Source organism: Rattus norvegicus, chromosome 17 (genome assembly GCF_036323735.1).
Source record: "Rattus norvegicus strain BN/NHsdMcwi chromosome 17, GRCr8, whole genome shotgun sequence".
Classification (NCBI taxonomy): Eukaryota; Metazoa; Chordata; class Mammalia; order Rodentia; family Muridae; genus Rattus; species Rattus norvegicus.
In genome coordinates, this window is record NC_086035.1 from 15,792,294 (window position 1) to 15,808,970 (window position 16,677).

The 16,677-nt window shown below is 51.7% G+C and overlaps 1 protein-coding gene across 21 annotated transcripts in view; it reads left to right on the top strand.

The window, feature by feature from the left end:
- Positions 1 to 16,677, top strand: part of Wnk2 (WNK lysine deficient protein kinase 2) — a 109,227-nt gene that overhangs the window by 82,646 nt on the left and 9,904 nt on the right. For 7 of the 21 annotated variants that reach the window (XM_063276362.1, XM_006253715.5, XM_063276369.1 and 4 more), the window contains 7 exons: positions 3,649 to 4,469; positions 4,726 to 4,801; positions 6,772 to 6,860; positions 6,958 to 7,637; positions 9,970 to 10,184; positions 11,184 to 11,354; positions 12,166 to 12,264. In XM_063276362.1, the coding sequence (XP_063132432.1) occupies positions 3,649 to 4,469; positions 4,726 to 4,801; positions 6,772 to 6,860; positions 6,958 to 7,637; positions 9,970 to 10,184; positions 11,184 to 11,354; positions 12,166 to 12,264 (2,151 nt within the window). The remainder of the gene's footprint in view (positions 1 to 3,648; positions 4,470 to 4,725; positions 4,802 to 6,771; positions 6,861 to 6,957; positions 7,638 to 9,969; positions 10,185 to 11,183; positions 11,355 to 12,165; positions 12,265 to 16,677) is intronic. The other 14 variants (XM_063276357.1, XM_063276356.1, XM_063276367.1 and 11 more) reach the window with 7 other exon arrangements.

The following is a 16,677-nucleotide window of genomic DNA, read 5'->3' on the forward strand; positions in this document are numbered from 1 at the left end:
GGAAGAAAGTGGGGTAAAATGAGCAGAGCTTCAAGGGTCTACAGAAGCTCTGACATTGTACCAGAGCTCAGGAGAGGAAAGAGAACATAGAAAAAGGATGTAGAGAAAGTAATGCTCAAAGTACCCCAGATTTTGCCAGAGGTAGAACCTGGATATTTAGGAAACCAAGCAAATTCTAAGCAGGTGAGACTGGAGAAAAACCATGCCTGAACACAGCATCAGTCTGCTGGAAACTCAAAAGCAAAGGCAGCCAGAAAAAATATCACCAGAAGGAAGAGGTGACCTTTACAGAGCTGTAGATTTCTCAATGGAAGCCATGATGTCCAGAAACAACCCAACTCATGTGAAAGGCGGTAAAAGAAAGGCCCCAATGACCAAGACCTCTGTCTTCAGAGAAAGTGACCCTTATGCCTCAGAAAATTTGCTTCCAGAGCACCTACTCTGCAAGCTTCAGGATCTTCAGACAGAAGGGAGACAACCCCAGACAGCGTCATCAGGATGTAAGAAGAACAATTTGTGTGTGTGTGCGTGCGTGTGTGTGTGTGTGTGTGTGTGTGTGTAATCAGGGGGTGGTTATAACAGATCATTCTCCTCTTGAGTCATTTGAAATGTGGCAGTTGAAGTTTCAGAACCATAAAGCAGATGAACTTTTCATCTGCGTAGATCGGGAACACAGCTGTGAGAAGGCAGGCAAAGTAGTCTGTGTCTGCAAGGCTTCCGCATTCCCGCTGAAGTGGCTCTCAGTGGACTACGATTTCCAATGAAGTCGAAGAAGATTGGGAAGTCGAGTGTGTGCTTTGGAATTCTTAGCATAACCATTAAAAAGAACTGTTCAAAAGGATGAACTCAAAATCATAATAAATAAAATCAAATTAAAAGACGAGTCAAGTAATCCAAAAGGAAAGAGGAGAGAGAACTTAAAAAACAAAACAAGGGGTTGGGGATTTAGCTCAGTGGTAGAGCGCTTGCCTAGGAAGCGCCAAGGCCCTGGGTTCGGTCCCCAGCTCCGAAAAAAAGAACCAAAACAAAACAAAACAAAACAAAACCAAAAAAAACACTAGAGGGGAAGAAAAATTCCTAGAAAATAATAAAAAATGTTTAATAGCATAATAAACCTTACAACTTGAGCTAAATAGATGTGTCTACTAGAAATGTAAATAGTGTAGGTAGGTAAAAAGGTGGGTGGGACTGGAGAGAAGGCTCAGTGGTTAAGAGCATGTGCTGGCACAGGCCTGTGCGGTGGAGTACACTTTTAATCCCAGCACTCCAGGGAGTAAAGCACCTGCAGAGGCAGGTGGATCTCTATGAGTTCAAGGCCAACCTGGTCTACAGAGCAAGTCCAGGACAGCCAGGGCTGTTACATGGAGAAACTCTGTCTCGAAAAAGAAACGAACAAACAAAAATAAAACAAAAAAAACAGAACACTGGCTGTTCTTGCAGAGGACCCAGGCTTGGTCCCCAGCAACCACACAGTGGCTCACAGCTGAGCTGACTCAGTGGATAAACGTGCTTGCTTCCAAGCCCTGTGACTCAAGTTAGAGCCTACACCCGCATAGGAGAGAAGCGACTTCTGCAAGATTTCTTCTGACCACCACACTGTTGCCATGGTGTGTGTGCACGCTTGCACACAGATGTAAAAGCCAAACAAAGACAAAAGACAGAAAATACTGGCAAGGATGTGGAGCAATGGGGAGCCATCTGTACATTTAGTGAGAATGTAGATTAGGACAGATGTCATCGGAAGCCGCATGCAGTTTCTTCACGAAATCAAAGCTGAACTGTTACATGGTTTAGCAACCCCACATATGGGAGTATTCAAGTGAACTGAAAGCGAGTTCTGGTAGAATTTCTGCTCCCCTGTGTCATGCAGCATCCTTTGCCATAGTCAAATGGAAACAAATGGAATGTTTACAGGATATTGGCTAGAGAGAACATGTGTATACCTAGTAGATTGCTACTGAGCCATTAAAAAGGAAATCCAGTCATCGGCAACAATGTATCCCTGCGAGGTGTTACGTTGAATGAAAGAAGCCATTCACAAAAACACAAATAGCATGCCACTGTACGTTAAGGAGGTGTCTGAACAGTCAGAGAGCAGAGTGGTGATTGACAGGACAGACGGTGGCTATACAGCAGATTTCATTCAGTTATGCAAGCTAGTCCCATGCTGTGTACTTGAGAATTTAAAAGGGTTGACTTCTTATTAACTGTTTACACAACCGGAAGTCAGACCTCTCCCACTCCCCAAGGGAGGGAGGAGGTGCCTTATCAGCCAGAGGTTCTCTGTGACCAGCCGCATCTTTGGGTGCTGGACAAGGGCACCTGTGTACCACCACCCATGGATAGAACATTTCAAACCATAGAAGCAAGGATACTGTTTAGAAGACATGCCAGTACCATCGGTATCACGGGAGGGGAAGCTGTCAGTCATTTACCTTTGGTGGGGTAGGGAGGAGGCTCCATGTGGATCTGGGGATAAGAGAGGGGATAAAACCACCCCAGGTTATGGTTTTCATTGTGTATGTGCATGAGAGACTATGTGCAGGTATGGTGTTTGCACATGTTGGGGGGGGTCTACATGTGTACACATGTGTGGAGGCTGCAAGTTGGTATTGGGAGTCTTGATGGCTTTCCATCTTTTTTTTTTTTTTTTTTTAAGGCAGCCATTTATTTCCTGAGAAAGGGTCTCTCCTTGAACCTGAAACTTCCCAATTTGGCTAGGGTGGCTGTCCAGTGAGCTGCAGAGATCAACCTGTCTCCACACACACCCATGGGCCACCATGTTTGTCTTCTAGGCAGATGCTGGGGATCTTTCCCCCCCACCCCTGGAGCTGGGGACCGAACCCAGGGCCTTGCGCTTGCTAGGCAAGCGCTCTACCACTGAGCCAAATCCCCAAACCCAACGCTCGGGATCTTAACTCAGGTTTATGCTTGAATAGCAGGCGCTTTGTGCATAGGGCCAACTCCCCAGCCAGTCTTGAGCATGATGTTCATGTTTGCGAAAGGACACAGGGCTTCTGGTTTGAAAGTGAGAAACTGGTTTAGGACATGCCACAGCCTGTGCCCTCCCCTTGATTCTCACCACAGTCCCTGTGACTTCCTTTAGGGCCTTGGGTGCTATAGCAGGACACTGTTGGACTGCATCTTACATGATGCCCAGAGCGTGCATTCCCAGGATTCCTTGCCGATTCTCCGTACTGAATGCACCAAACACTGGGCATCTGGTGGATTGGAAGGTTCTGGGTTTTTGCCTTGCTCTGGGGCATGGAAGAAAATATAACCCATTGTTTCCCTCCACGCCTTCACTTTGTAAATTCATGCTCAAGTTTTGTCCAGCATAGACAAGCAGCATAGGCAGATGGGTGGTGGTGCGAAGGCCATGCGTGACAAGTGCTACAATCAGATGGTGAGGACGGATGATGTAGAATACCATAGGGTCCTCTATAGGGGCAGAGGGCCATAGGTGAGAATCAGGAGGCTGACAGCACTGGGCATGAGGGGACAGAATGACAGACAGGTACCTGGCCCCTTGGGGGAACAAAGATAAGTTTGCCGGAGTCTCAAGCAGATAGTCATCAGTGTAGACAGAAAAGAGCTGGATGAAGAGAGTTGGGGCAAATGATCCCAATCGATCCCTTTTTCTCCTAGACCCAGCACCCTATCCAGACCAGCTGTCCTTGACGGACAAACCCAGTTTCCCAGCTGCTCAGCAGCTCCTGAGCCAGGCAGGCTCCAGCAACCCTCCTGGTGGAGCATCAGCCCCCACGGCCCCATCTTCCCCTCCTGTGACTTCTGTAATGCCCGCAGCACCAGCCACCAGCACCGTGCCAGAGTCAGCAGCAGGGACTGCCATGCAGGCAGGAGGTCCAGGGACTCATCAAGGACCAGCCAGTGTTCATGAGACCCTCCACCCACTGGCCGAGACACATCGTGCCCAGGGTGCTGCCCAGCCCCTTAGCACTGGCCAAGGACCTTGCACTCCAGCTCTGGAGGCCTCTCACTGCTCCACAGGTCTGGGAGAGCCCATCTCAACCAAGGAGGTCAGCACTCAAGGAGGGACCCTGTCTGCTTCAATGCCAGAGCCCAGCCCTCCCACTGGGGCTGTACAATCTGTACCGAGTCAGCCACCACCCCCACTGCCCATCACAGTGGGGACTATAGGTCTGGCAGCTCCCCAGCTTCCCAGTCCCCCTCTGGGGCCTACTGCTCCCCCACCACCACCCTCAGCCTTGGAATCTGATGGGGAAGGGCCACCCCCTAGGGTGGGCTTCGTGGACAACACCATCAAGAGTCTGGATGAGAAACTGCGGACTCTGCTCTACCAGGAGCATGTGCCCACCTCCTCAGCCTCGGCTGGGACCCCCTTGGAGGCAAACGACAGAGACTTCACCCTGGAGCCCCTTCGAGGAGACCTCCCCTCGGCCTTGAGTGACAAGACCCCAAGCCTCACCCAGCAGAGCCAGCCCTCAGTGAGTAGTTCAATTCACCCCAGTGCCCACTCCCTTGGCCATGGCTGGAGGTGGGCAGGCATCCCAGCTATGCAGGGCCTGACTGGCCGTCTTGGTGTGTGGTGCCAAGCAATTCAGCTCAGTTGTTTATACGGAGGAGGCAGGGCAGGCCAGGGGACAGTTCCGGTTGTAGAGGTAGCAGATCAGTGGTTTGGGATTTAGTTCCTGAGATGTTGATAAACCGCGCTCACAGTTCTTTTTGTTTTTCTTCTCTTAGTTGGAAAAGTCAGAAACGGCTCCTGCAGGGTGGGCCCTGGCCCCGCGGGAACAGGGTGCGTCCTCTTCAATGACAGGTAACATCTCAAGATCAGAGTAACGCAGGCTACACTCTGAAGGTGCCACAGGCCTTCCGGAAACCAGAGCTTTTATACCCTCATGCTCTCAGGGATGAAACAGCCCATCGAGTTTCAGAAGGAACCGCTCTCACAATCCAGAGAAAGAGTCCTGTCTGGGAACATGAGAGCCAGAATAAGGGAGTGGTGTACTAGGGCCTTGTGAGAAACATATCAAGGGCCCCGGCTAGCTCCCTAATGACTAGACTGCTAAGGAGACAGAGAGAGTGTGGAGGGGTCCCTAGATCGCACTGCTTTTTTCCTCTGTGGCCCCAGTAGCTGTGCACGTTAAGGGGAACTCTTAGGTTCATGGGTTTGGTGGGGTGTGTGGAGGTCAGAGGACAACTTGCAGCCGTTGGCTCCCTCCCGCCATCCTGAGGATCTTGAGAATTAAACTTAGATCATCAGACTCAATGGCAAGTACCTTAGCCTATTGAGCTATCTCACCAGCCCTCCTTTTTCTTCTGAGATAGCTCTGTAGCCCAGGCTGGCCTTGCACTTGCATTGATCCCTGCCTCAGCCTTCCCAGTTGCTGAGATCATACAGTTCCTGATTTGTTATCAGACATCTGAGTCGTCACCCTAGGAGTCCGCTCTGCTTTCTAAGGTGCCAGGGCTCCTCACCAGATTTTGTGGGGATCTGCAGGGTAAGTGTTAGGAAGCAGAGGGACCTGGCAGTAGTTAGCAAGCGACGCCTCGGGTATGAACAACCTTGGCAGTGAGGGGTGCAGTCCAGCTCCACCTGGTGGACCCAAGGGGTGGCTGTATTGGCTTCTGGGCTCCTTGAGGCTGGAGGCAGCTCTTCAGTGACCCTAACCTAGTGCCAGCCTTGGCTGAGGTCTCTATCCCAGGTCATTTATAGAAAGAGATAGTGGAGCCTCTGTGTCCTATAGGGGGTTACCTTACTCTTAAGAGTTCAGAACGTGTGGTAGGCAGTAGAAGGGTTGCTGCAAAAGGCTGACTGATGATCCGGGTCTAAATGAGTGGATTTTTTTTTTTTTTTTAAAGACAGGGTTTCTCTGTGTAGCCCTGGCTGTCCTGGAGCTTCCTTTGTAGACCAGACTGGCCTTGAACTTTAAGATGCTCCTGCCTCTGCCTCCTAATGCTGGGATTAAAGGCGTGCACTGCCACACCTGGCCCAAAACAGGTGAACTTTGTAACAGGCACAGAAACTGATGGAATGCAGTCGGTACTGAGAGCCTGGAGGTGTGCAGTGAGGAAAGGGATCGAGTGTTGCCTACAAGTTGGGGACATACAATAGAGACTGGGTTTGGGTCTCCTCTGAAATGTGAGGTTCCTATATAGGGTATACAGGGCACACTTGTGTAAGTAAGTCCATGTGTCAGTCTGTGGTTTGTCTTGGTATGTGGTGACCCCCTGGAGACCTCATGGGTGCCTGTGCTCTCCCCTCCCCCATCCCAGGTGTCATGTGGCCCAATTCTGGCCCTAGCCTACCTGGGACTTGCCACATCATGAAAAGGTCTCTCTGCTCACACATACTTCCTAGCTGGGATTTTCTCCTCGGCTCTTCTAAGCAGCCTAAGGAAGCTTGCCGGAAACATCGTACTAGCCCACTCTGAAAACAGAGTACCTGGGGGATGGTGTGTGTAGCAGGCACTCCCTGTGCCCCACTAAGTAGGGCTAGGATCTGCTCTATGACATCCTCTGAGGCCCTCCTAAAGCCAGAAGCTTCTGAGAAAAGGTTTTGGCCACCAGAGTACAGTGTGGTCCACCTAACACGTCTTCCCTTCTCCGTGCTTGCGGCTGTCTCCCAGGATGTGATGTCCCCAGATAGGGTACCACAGTGCATTCTCAGTCTTCAGAACCCCTGGAATGCCCAGCAGCCGTACTCCCACTGTGTGGGCCTCTGGGCTGTGAGCAGTCCCTTACTATTCCCTCCCCAGCCTCAGTAACTCTGTCATATTCCTACAGCAGAGTCCTCTTCCAGCAACACACTGGGCTGTGACAGTGACACAGGGCAGGTGGCCTCGGACTCCCCCACAGCACCCAGTGTCCCCCAGGTAAAGGAGACTCTTAACACGCCCTTAGCCAGAAGAGGGCAGGGAATTCTGACTTCAGCTAGGTCTCACAGACTCTTCATTTCCATCCCTCCCTCAGGATACCTCCGTTTCTTCCGTCCCTACGCACATGGATCCCAAAGATCAGAATGGTAGTGCTCCCAGAGAAACCTTGGTAGCACCCATGCAGAGTTGCCCAGGGACCTTCACAGAGGGCAGCCCAGCCCAGCTGCGTGGCGTCCGGGACTCCGGGTCCCCCCATAAGCGGCCAGGGCAGCAGGACAGCAGTTCTCCAGCCAAAACTGTGGGCCGCTTCTCCGTGGTCAGCACACAAGACGAGTGGACTCTGGCGTCACCTCACAGCCTGCGGTACTCCGCCCCACCTGATGTCTACCTGGATGAGATCCCCTCTAGCCCTGAGGTGAAGCTGGCAGTTCGTCGAGTACAGACAGCCTCCTCCATCGAGGTTGGCGTTGAGGAGCCTGCCTCCAGTGACTCTGGGGATGAATGCCCAAGAAGGAGGACCCAGGTGCAGAAGCAGTCCTCCCTGCCGGGGAGCGGTGGCGTGGCAAGTGACTTTGTGAAGAAGGCCACTGCCTTCCTGCACAGGTCATCAAGGGCTGGCTCGCTGGGCCCTGAGACACCCAGCAGGGCAGGTGTGAAGGTCCCTACCATCAGTATCACCTCCTTCCACTCCCAGTCATCCTACATCAGCAGTGACAACGACTCGGAGTTTGAGGACGCAGACATAAAGAAGGAACTGCGCAGCCTGCGGGAAAAGTACGTTTTGGAGGGTGTGGCTTGCCTAGCCGGAGTGGGGCTCACCCAGTCAGCACAGGGAGGGGGTTGTAGCCTCCATGCCTGGGGAGGGTCCATCTAGACAGCCTAGACCTAGTCAATTCTATTGGATGGAAGTTAGATCAAGCCACGAGGTGTCTACTGGTAGGCTCTAGTCAGGGCAATTGGACAGCAAAGAAGCCAGTTAACTTCTACCCTCCAAGCTGAGGCTCCCTCTAGGATGTTTTTGCACTGGGGCAGCCACGCTCTGCCACCTGCATGACTATTGTTGGCTCTCAGAGTCCATGCTGGGGTCAGGAGACCTGCATCTTCTTCAGACTGTCCTTCCTTACCTCCTTCCTTCTCTGTTGATCTGCCCATCCCTCCCTGTCTCAGAATCTGTCTCTCTCAGCTTGCCTCTCACCCAGAAAGTACTCACTCTGCCCGTCTATGATCATGGATCACCAATGTCCTGAGCTACCCTTTGGGGTGGGAGGGTAGAACTTGGCAGGGAAGCTCCTGGAGTGTGGCCCGTGAGGCACCACCAGCGGCTGGAGAGCAGAGATTTGCTTCAAGTGTCTAAATGAGCTCAGGTGCCCTGAGAGAGGAGGAGACACTGAAAATGCAAAGTTTCTGCAAGATTCTGGGGCAGTGGGGTATGAAGACTGCCAGTCTTGGGGCTCTTAGCAAGGTGACCATAGTGGAACTTCTCTTGAGGTGAAGAAATGGAGGAGCGGGCACCACTGGAGACCTCTGCTCTGAATCCTAAAGAAGGAGTCTTGTCTGCTGACCCCAACAGACCCAAAGGCAGACAGCCTTCCTCTGGAAATACTTCTATCTCTCCCTAAATTTGCAGGGAGAAAAACCACTTTTCCACTTGGTGTTTATTGATTGATTGGTGTGTGTGTGTGTGTGTGTGTGTGTGTGTGTGTGTGTATACTAGTATGTGTCAGTGTGCATGTATGCATACATACCTTTGTGTATGCAGATCAAGAGTTCAGAGAGGTCAAGATCATATGTCTCATTGCTTTCCCCTTAGTTTTAAGAGTATCTTATTGAACCTAGGTTCACAAATTTGTCGAGACTTCCTGGTCAGGATACCATAGGCATCCTCCTGTTTCTTCCTCTGCAGTGCTGGGGTTACAGATGTGCCAGGGTTACAGGTGTGCCGGGGTTACAGGTGAGCTGGGGTAACAGGTGTGCTTCAGACCAAGCTCAGAACTTCATCTTCCATAGCAGGCATTTTACTCAATAGGTCTTTGATAATTTTTATTTTTATTTAGCTAAAGAAAGTCTTTTTTAAAAAATTTAGAGAGCAAGGCTTAACACCTCTTCTATAATTCCAGTACTCTGGAGATCGAGCTAAGAGGATTGCAGAAAGCTCAAGACTAGCCTAGGTTACATATTGAGCACCAAGCCAGCCAGAGGTATCCATAACGGAAATTCTTTCTTAAAACAAAAGATTGGCCACCACTGAAGATGTGGGAGGGAGGCTAGCACTTGTCTTCTCATTTTCAACTGTTTAAAAAACACCCGTTTTCCCAACATAAGAGATGGAGGAAGTAGGCTGGGGCCCATGTCAGAGTGATACCAGGCCTCCTAAGTACAGTGATGTTCAGCTCCTACCACGGCAGGAGGGTAGCAGGGGAGGTGGTAAGTGAGACCCATAGGTCCCAGCAGGGACCTGCATTCTTCCCTTCCCTGTCCTGGAGACTGCCCCGCCCACACCCTGTTCTATCTGCAGTCTACTGGCACCATAACCGTGACAGTGGCCCTCTGCAGTAGACTAGTGGAGCTGTTCATCAGGCAGTCTCACACAGTGCCGGTCACTCTCTAAGTCACCTTCCTGCTTCCTCCGTTGCCTTTCATGGGGGTAAATAATACACCTTGCCCTGATATGCCCTAATAAGCAGAGGTAGACCAGCTCTGCACAGTGTTCCACACCTATAATCCCAGCACTTGGAGGTAGAAGCAGGAGAATCGTGAGTCCAAGCTCATGTTTGGCTATTATAGCAAATCTGAGGGAAACGAGATCCTGTTTGAGAGAGAGAGAGAGAGAGTGAGTCAAAGGGAAATAAAGCCGTCTTGGTCCCAGGCATCTGCTAATTTTCTGTCTGTGTGGATGTCATAGGGCTTTAGTTGTAAGCAGAAGCAAGTGTGCTTCCTCGGCTATTGAGACAATGTTTGATTGTGACGCTATATGTCTGAAAACTTGACCTGGCCTCTATAGTGCCATTGAAAGCCTGCAGACAAGGCAGCATTCCTTGTGCTGATGCAGCCTAGCCTTTCCCTGAAGGTGAAGCCCATCTGCCCTGCCTCCTCTCTTCTGCTCCAGGCACCTGAAGGAAATCTCTGAGCTACAGAGCCAGCAGAAACAGGAGATTGAAGCCCTGTACAGACGCTTGGGCAAGCCGCTCCCTCCCAATGTGGGGTTCTTCCACACCGCACCCCCTATGGGCCGCAGGAGAAAAACCAGCAAGAGCAAATTGAAGGCGGGCAAGCTGCTGAATCCCCTGGTGCAACAGCTCAAGGTCGTGGCCTCCAGCACAGGTCTGCCACTTCTATGGGAAGACTGTACCTGGCTGAGGAGGGATGGTGCCGGGGGACCCCAAGTTAGCCTGAGAGGCTGGCTCTGGGTTGGTATAGTATCCCCAGTCCTGAAAGAGTGTGGGGTTTTCTTTTTCCTGGATCTCCTTATACTGGAGCTGGAAGTCTCTGCAAGACCAGGAAAGCCCCCAGCCTCTGCTCCAGTGCCAATAGAAAGGCCTGTGTGAGGGTAGGGGCTACATGAAGCCAGGCCTTGACCCCATGTGGAAGGAGGGAGTCACTCTTGGGCCACATTGCACCTAGGAAGCCCCAGGGTACCCCATCCCTTCTCCTACATGCAGGATACACCCTGGGATAGAAGTGACTGCTTCCTCTGGCTCTATAACTCTGGGAACACATTAGGCCCCCCACTCTCTGGGTATCAGGTGGCTGCCTTTGCAGGCAGGGAGAGGATAGGCTGTTCTCCAGGCCTTGCCATAGTGGTACCCAGTCCCTGGCACTGCAGAGGCACAGCACCAGGCAGCACCCTTTGCATGTTAGGGGTTCCCTTGAGACCCCTAAAGCTATGGTGCAGGGTGCACTCTGGGGAGCAGTGGGGGAGGATCCATGAACCCCGGTCTGCAAACATGAGAGACACTACTGAATGACCTGCAAGCACTCCCTGATTGTGAAACCACTGCACAACCCCAAAGCTGAGGGGAGGCTCTGCAGCGACACGTGCAAAGGCCCTGTCACGTTGAGCCCACATCCATTACCTGCCGCTTACTTGCACAGCATAGGTCTGGCACAGCACTGGGACTTGGTAAGGGGTGGGGTGGGAGGGGGCACTTCCTTTGATTGGCCCCAGCACTTCAGACCAGGAGCTCGACTGTATACTGGTTTTCTGCAAGAGACTCAACTATCCCCAAGGTCACCCAGCAGAGAGCAGGAAGCCAATCCAGCCACACCCCTGCCCAATGGCGCCTCATGGTGCCTGTCACCTCTTCTCCCCCCCTTGCCCAGGTCATTTGTCTGACTCCAGCAGAGGCCCTCCCACTAAGGACCCTGCCCACGCCAGCACGCCCCCGGGCACCAAGGCAGTTCAGACTCAGCAGCCCTGCTCCGTTCGGGCCTCCCTGTCCACAGACATCTGCTCCGGTTTAGCCAGTGATGGAGGCGGAGCGCGTGGCCAAGGTGATTTCCAGCTTGCCTGTCTCCAAGCATGTGCCAGCCACGTAGGGCCTCGGTGGTGTCCCAGGAGCACGCCTGTGTGTGTAGAGGGGGCCAGAGCCACAGCTAAGGCTGCTGAGCAGCTTTATAAAAACAAAAACAAAAACAAAAACAAAAGAGAGAGAGAGAAAGAGAGAGAGAGGGAGAAAATCGTAAAGGTATAGTCTTTGGATACAAAGAATGGAATTGTCCCGCCATGTAAGCGGCTCAGAGGCAGGCGATGGGTTGCTAAAGTGGACCTCAGGAAGTGGCCATGACCAGGAGGGATCAGCCCAATGACTGGGGAGGGGGGCGGGGCCTGGCATCTTGCTGTGTTCTGCGATGCCTGTTCCTAGGCCCTGGCTACCCTGCCCTGCCTGCTTCCCACAGCAGAGCCAGACGGTGCTAAACACCGGGTCCTTCCAAAGTCCACGGGACGGCTAGGGGACAAGGGCTCAGCTCTCAGGCTGGGATGTCTACTCATCACTGCCATGGACGGCAGCCGCTGCTCGATAAGGCGCTTTCCTGTCCTCACCATCTCTGTCCAGAGAAATCATGGTGACCGATAAAGGTGCCCCACCTGCCCCACCCCTCCTCCTCCGGGCCGCTTCTCTTCTGCTCCTACCGTTGCCTCCTCCCATTCTGTGGTCAGTGGCTTTGGTGCTTGGGCTGGGCTAGATGGAGCCGTGGATGTTAAGTTACAAGGCTGGTGTGGCTGTTGGTATGGAGGAGGAATCGCAGCAACCTGTACTTGATAAGTGTCTCTCTGTTTTCTTCCCTTTATATTCATTTGCAGGCTGGACGGTTTACCACCCAACGTCTGAGAGAGGGGCCTATAAGTCTAGTAGCAAGCCTCGTGCTCGATTCCTCAGTGGACCCGTATCTGTGTCCATCTGTCTGTATTTGTTCTTTTGTATTTTCCCACCTCCTAGCCCTCGATTTCTCCCCTCCCCTACCCCGTCTTCATTACCTCTCATACATTTCATAGGATGCCACTCCAACCCCTAAAAGTCACCTCCTCCATGCAGAAGGTGGACCCCACAAGCCTTTCGTATTGCACACGGTGTCCATAGTCACCCAGCTCCAGACAGCTGTGTGCATGCTCTTGGCTGCATCCAGGCACCAAAATCATGTGCAACAGCGTTACCTACATCTGCCACGGCCCCTCCACCCCACACATGCCGGCTCATTCTGCACCCCTCCCATCACCTCATGTCTTTTCTTTTCTTCTGTTGAACGTAGTTTTCTTTTCTGTTGCAATCGTGGCCAGTATACATGTCTGCTGTCTCCCAGTTCCAATGACAACAAAAAGACAACCCCAGCCTTCTCCAGATAACCAGTGTGTCACACATGTACCTGAACTCCCACCACATGCATGTAGCAGACTTATACAGCCCTAATGTCCCTGGAAGGTGTGACTTCTGTGTAGGGCCGAAGCCCAGCACCCAGCTGTGTCTCCACCCTCTTTCCCATTGTTCCCTGCATGTGGAGATGCTAAGAATGTGCTTCAGGGGTGTCAGGGGCAGGGGGGTGTAATAGGTCAGCGGCACAGCACTTACCTAGCATGCAAAAGAAAGGCCCTGGGTCCTTTTCTATCCCCTGCGCTACAAAACAAAGAACTTGCTCCAGCCAGGGCTTCCTGGTCCTCAAGCCCATCATACAGGGGGCCTCGTCCCTTCCGTCATTTCTCCCTACTCTCTGCTAACTCCAACACAAAAAGATGAATAGACACCTGCCCCGTTCCACATAGCTCTTGCTTTGGAACCTAATCCTGCCTGGGTCCCTGTCCTCTCCCTCCCAGCTGGAGCACTCTTCATAGACTTCAACTAACCCATGCAACATCAGGGATGAAGCCAGTGAGGCAGCCTCTCCAACTTCCACCAGACTCAAACCCAGTGCCAGTCTCCCTCACAGACCCTGGGACTTGTTTCTAGTGCCCAGGAGTGCCCACCTACTGGGACAAATTAACCCCGCTATGATTTGTTTTTAACCCTCATTATGATTGCCAGATCAATCCAAAGCTGGGGAGCTTTTAGGTTTTTGGTTTGTTTGTTTGTTTTTTTTTTTTAAATAGGAAAAAAAAGGAGCTTTTTGACAATTGGATTGGAGATACTGGTTTGGGGCACATGACTTTTTGCTTGTACAATAAAGATACATTGTGCTTGTGGGGACTCAGAGGCCATGTCTGTGGTAGGGACTATTGGCATTCCTACTCCTTGCATCAGGGGCACAGAGTGGGTCCTCCTTCTCAAGGTGGACGGGTCCAGGGCTTGTGGCTATGTGCAAGTATCAGGGGCTTCTTGGCATCTTCTCCTCTGTTCAGTAGTCTGCCCATTTGTGGCAGGGTGACATCTGGCTTGCAGTGCGTCTCTCTAGCTTCTTCTGGTCAGTTGTTGAGTTGAGGATGAGAAGGGCTGGGAGGTCTTCCTCCTGCCAGCATCATTCTGGTGCCTGCCTGCCTGAGGCTTCTCCTGCTGTGCCTTGTGGGCACACAACTCACATGAGAACGGTCACTAGGTGTGATAGCAACTGGAACACTGGGTGCATCCTGTCCCCAGGGCAGAGCACGTGGTAATTTGTCACAGCAATCACAGTCACATGAGAGCAGTTTTTGTATCTCAGGTCGTGTTTTTAAATGGTGTTCATTGGTTTTATTGTGAGTTATTGGCCTGAGATTAACACACACACACACACACACACACACACACACACACACACACACACACAGAGTGAGGAGAGGGGACATCTGAGCAGGCTTGGCCAGGTGGTTTCAGGTGTGGTGCTACTCGCGCGTAGTTTGCTGGTTCATAGTCTGGCCTGCCAAACCAGGCTGGACTGGCTCAGCACTCTAGGTCCCCTATATGTTCTCAAGTGGCTGCCAGGCAGGGCCCAGGTGGGTCCCTACTCTGGCCCCTCTCATTGTGATTCATTGTGATACACAGTATGGAGAGTCTTGTGCCAGCCCACTCTATGGAAATGAAGACCCAAAGGCCCTTTTATCCCTCATGCTGCTGGCCTCTGAGCTCTAGGGATCCAGGCCTCTCACTAAGATGTCCATTTGTCTGTCTGTGTGATGGTTTCTGGGCAACCTGCAGAGTGTCCTGAAGAGGAGTGTGGGGTGAGCAGCGCTTCATGAGCATGAGAGGACGAGTAGCAGAAGGAGGGAGCCTGGCCAAGAGCCTGAGAGAAGGACTTTCCGGACAGAGTGTGCAGGCAGCTGCTCAGATGCTCAGAGTATGCCTAGCTCTTTAGAGCTGTGTGATTAGGGGTGACCTTGATCAACCTAGAGGGCATCAGTTCACAGCTTTGGTGTGTGACACCCCAACTTCCTAGATAGAGGAGGCTCCAGGAAAACAAAATATTCTTTAAACGTTGAGTACAGAAAGATCTGGGCTTCCACAAAGCCCAGAGAAGGAAAGAGCCCCTGAAGGTCAGGTTGAGCTCGGGTCACTGGGTGAGCTGGGGGACCTGTCTCTGGTGGAGCCAGGCAGAGTCAGAGAGGGCTCCAAAGGCAGATTTGAACCTGAGACAAGAGGGAGGTGGAAATAGGCTATGGGTAGAGAGAAGACCTTGTCTTAGTCAGTGCTCTATCACTGTAAAAAGACACCGTGACCACAGAAAATCTTATAAAATAAAACGTTTGGTTGAGGCTTGCTTAGAGTTCTGGAGTTTCAGTTATCAGCCTGGCGGGGAACATAACAGCACACAGGCAGACGTGGTGCTGGAGAAGCAGCTGAGAGTTCTATATCTGGGTCTGCAGGCAGTAGGAAGAGAGAGACACCGGGCCTGACTTGGGCTTTTTTTTTTTTTTTAATTTAATTATGTATTATGCATGTAGGCCAGAAGAGGTCACCAGATCTCATTATCGTTGGTTGTGAGCCACCATGTGGTTGCTGGGAATTGAACTCAAGACCTCTAGAAGAGCAGACAGTGTTCTTAATGGCTGAGCCATCTCTCTAACACCCACCCCCATTTCTCTCTCTCTCTCTCTCTCTCTCTCTCTCTCTCTCTCTCTCTCTCTCTCTCTCTCCCTACCTACGTACCTACCTACCAAGCTGGCTTGGGCTTTTGAAACCCCAAAGCCCATTTCCAGTGACACATTTCCTCCAACAAGGCCACACCCACTCCAACAAGGCCACACCTCCTAATCCTTCTCAAGTAGTTCCACTCGCTGATGAGTAAGCATTCAAGTACATGAGCCTACAGGGACCATTCTTACTCAGGCCACCACAAGCCTCCAGGGAGGGTAGATCCTAAATCAGTTCCCTTCTCCCAGCCTGGGCAGGGTCCTGGCACAGACCCAGCAATGCACTTGCTTGTCCTTCTCTGTGTTAAACAGTGCCACCATGCTTACTCTAAAGAACAATTAACCATAAGAGAAGAGGTGTGAGCCCGAAGCCAAGGCCACACTTGGGCTCCTGTAGGTGAGAGACTGTTGGTACAGCCTACCAACACATGCTCAGGCAGGCACGGCCACCTCTCGTTTCTTGCTGCGGCTTAAGAAACAGATCTCATGATGTATCACTTCATCCTGTTCTCATTTGCCGTCTCACGGACCCTCTTAAGCCCTCCCAGCCCTTTTCCACTTCGGATTGTTCTTATCTCTTACTGGCGAGAGCAGTGAGAGAGAATACAGTGAGGTCCCCAACAGAGCACAAGAGAGACAGCATCCCAACTCTGTAACCTAGGCTTACCACGGAGGACTGTGTATGCAGATGTGTAAGCTCCAGGCTCTGTAAGACCCAGGGATATGCAGCTCAAAGCCAACTGAGCCACCCTGCACTGATGGCAGCCATCTTGTTTCTGAGCTGATGCTTCGTGGGTAGTTTTTAGTTATTTTCTCTACTTGTGAATAAGATTATCCCTTATAGAGACAGTTCTGAGGGATCTTTGCCTTGGACATCAGGGTAGTGTGGAAGTGTGCAGGGCTAGTGGTCTGTAGTTAGAACTGGCCTATGGGAGGTTGGGATGGGGCTAAGCCATCTGGGCTGGCTTTAGGGCATGCTGTGTGGGAGCCACTTGGTACCATGAGGGCTATCTCCGCAGAGGCCTGTTCTTGTGAACCTCATCGATGATATTTGAATACCGAGATTCAGAGAACAGATGTGAGGATTTGCTCCAGGCTACAGCCACTCTTAAGTGTCTGTCCTAGTCTTTCACTCTGAGATTTATTTCTGCCATGCTTGAGAAGTCTTTGTTACCAGCCAAGGCCCTGGCTGTGGATGGTGGAGAGGATGTGCTGTCAACCCAGCAGTGGTGCATGGTTTGAACCATCTCCTTATGCAGAAACCTCACCTCACTGCAGGGA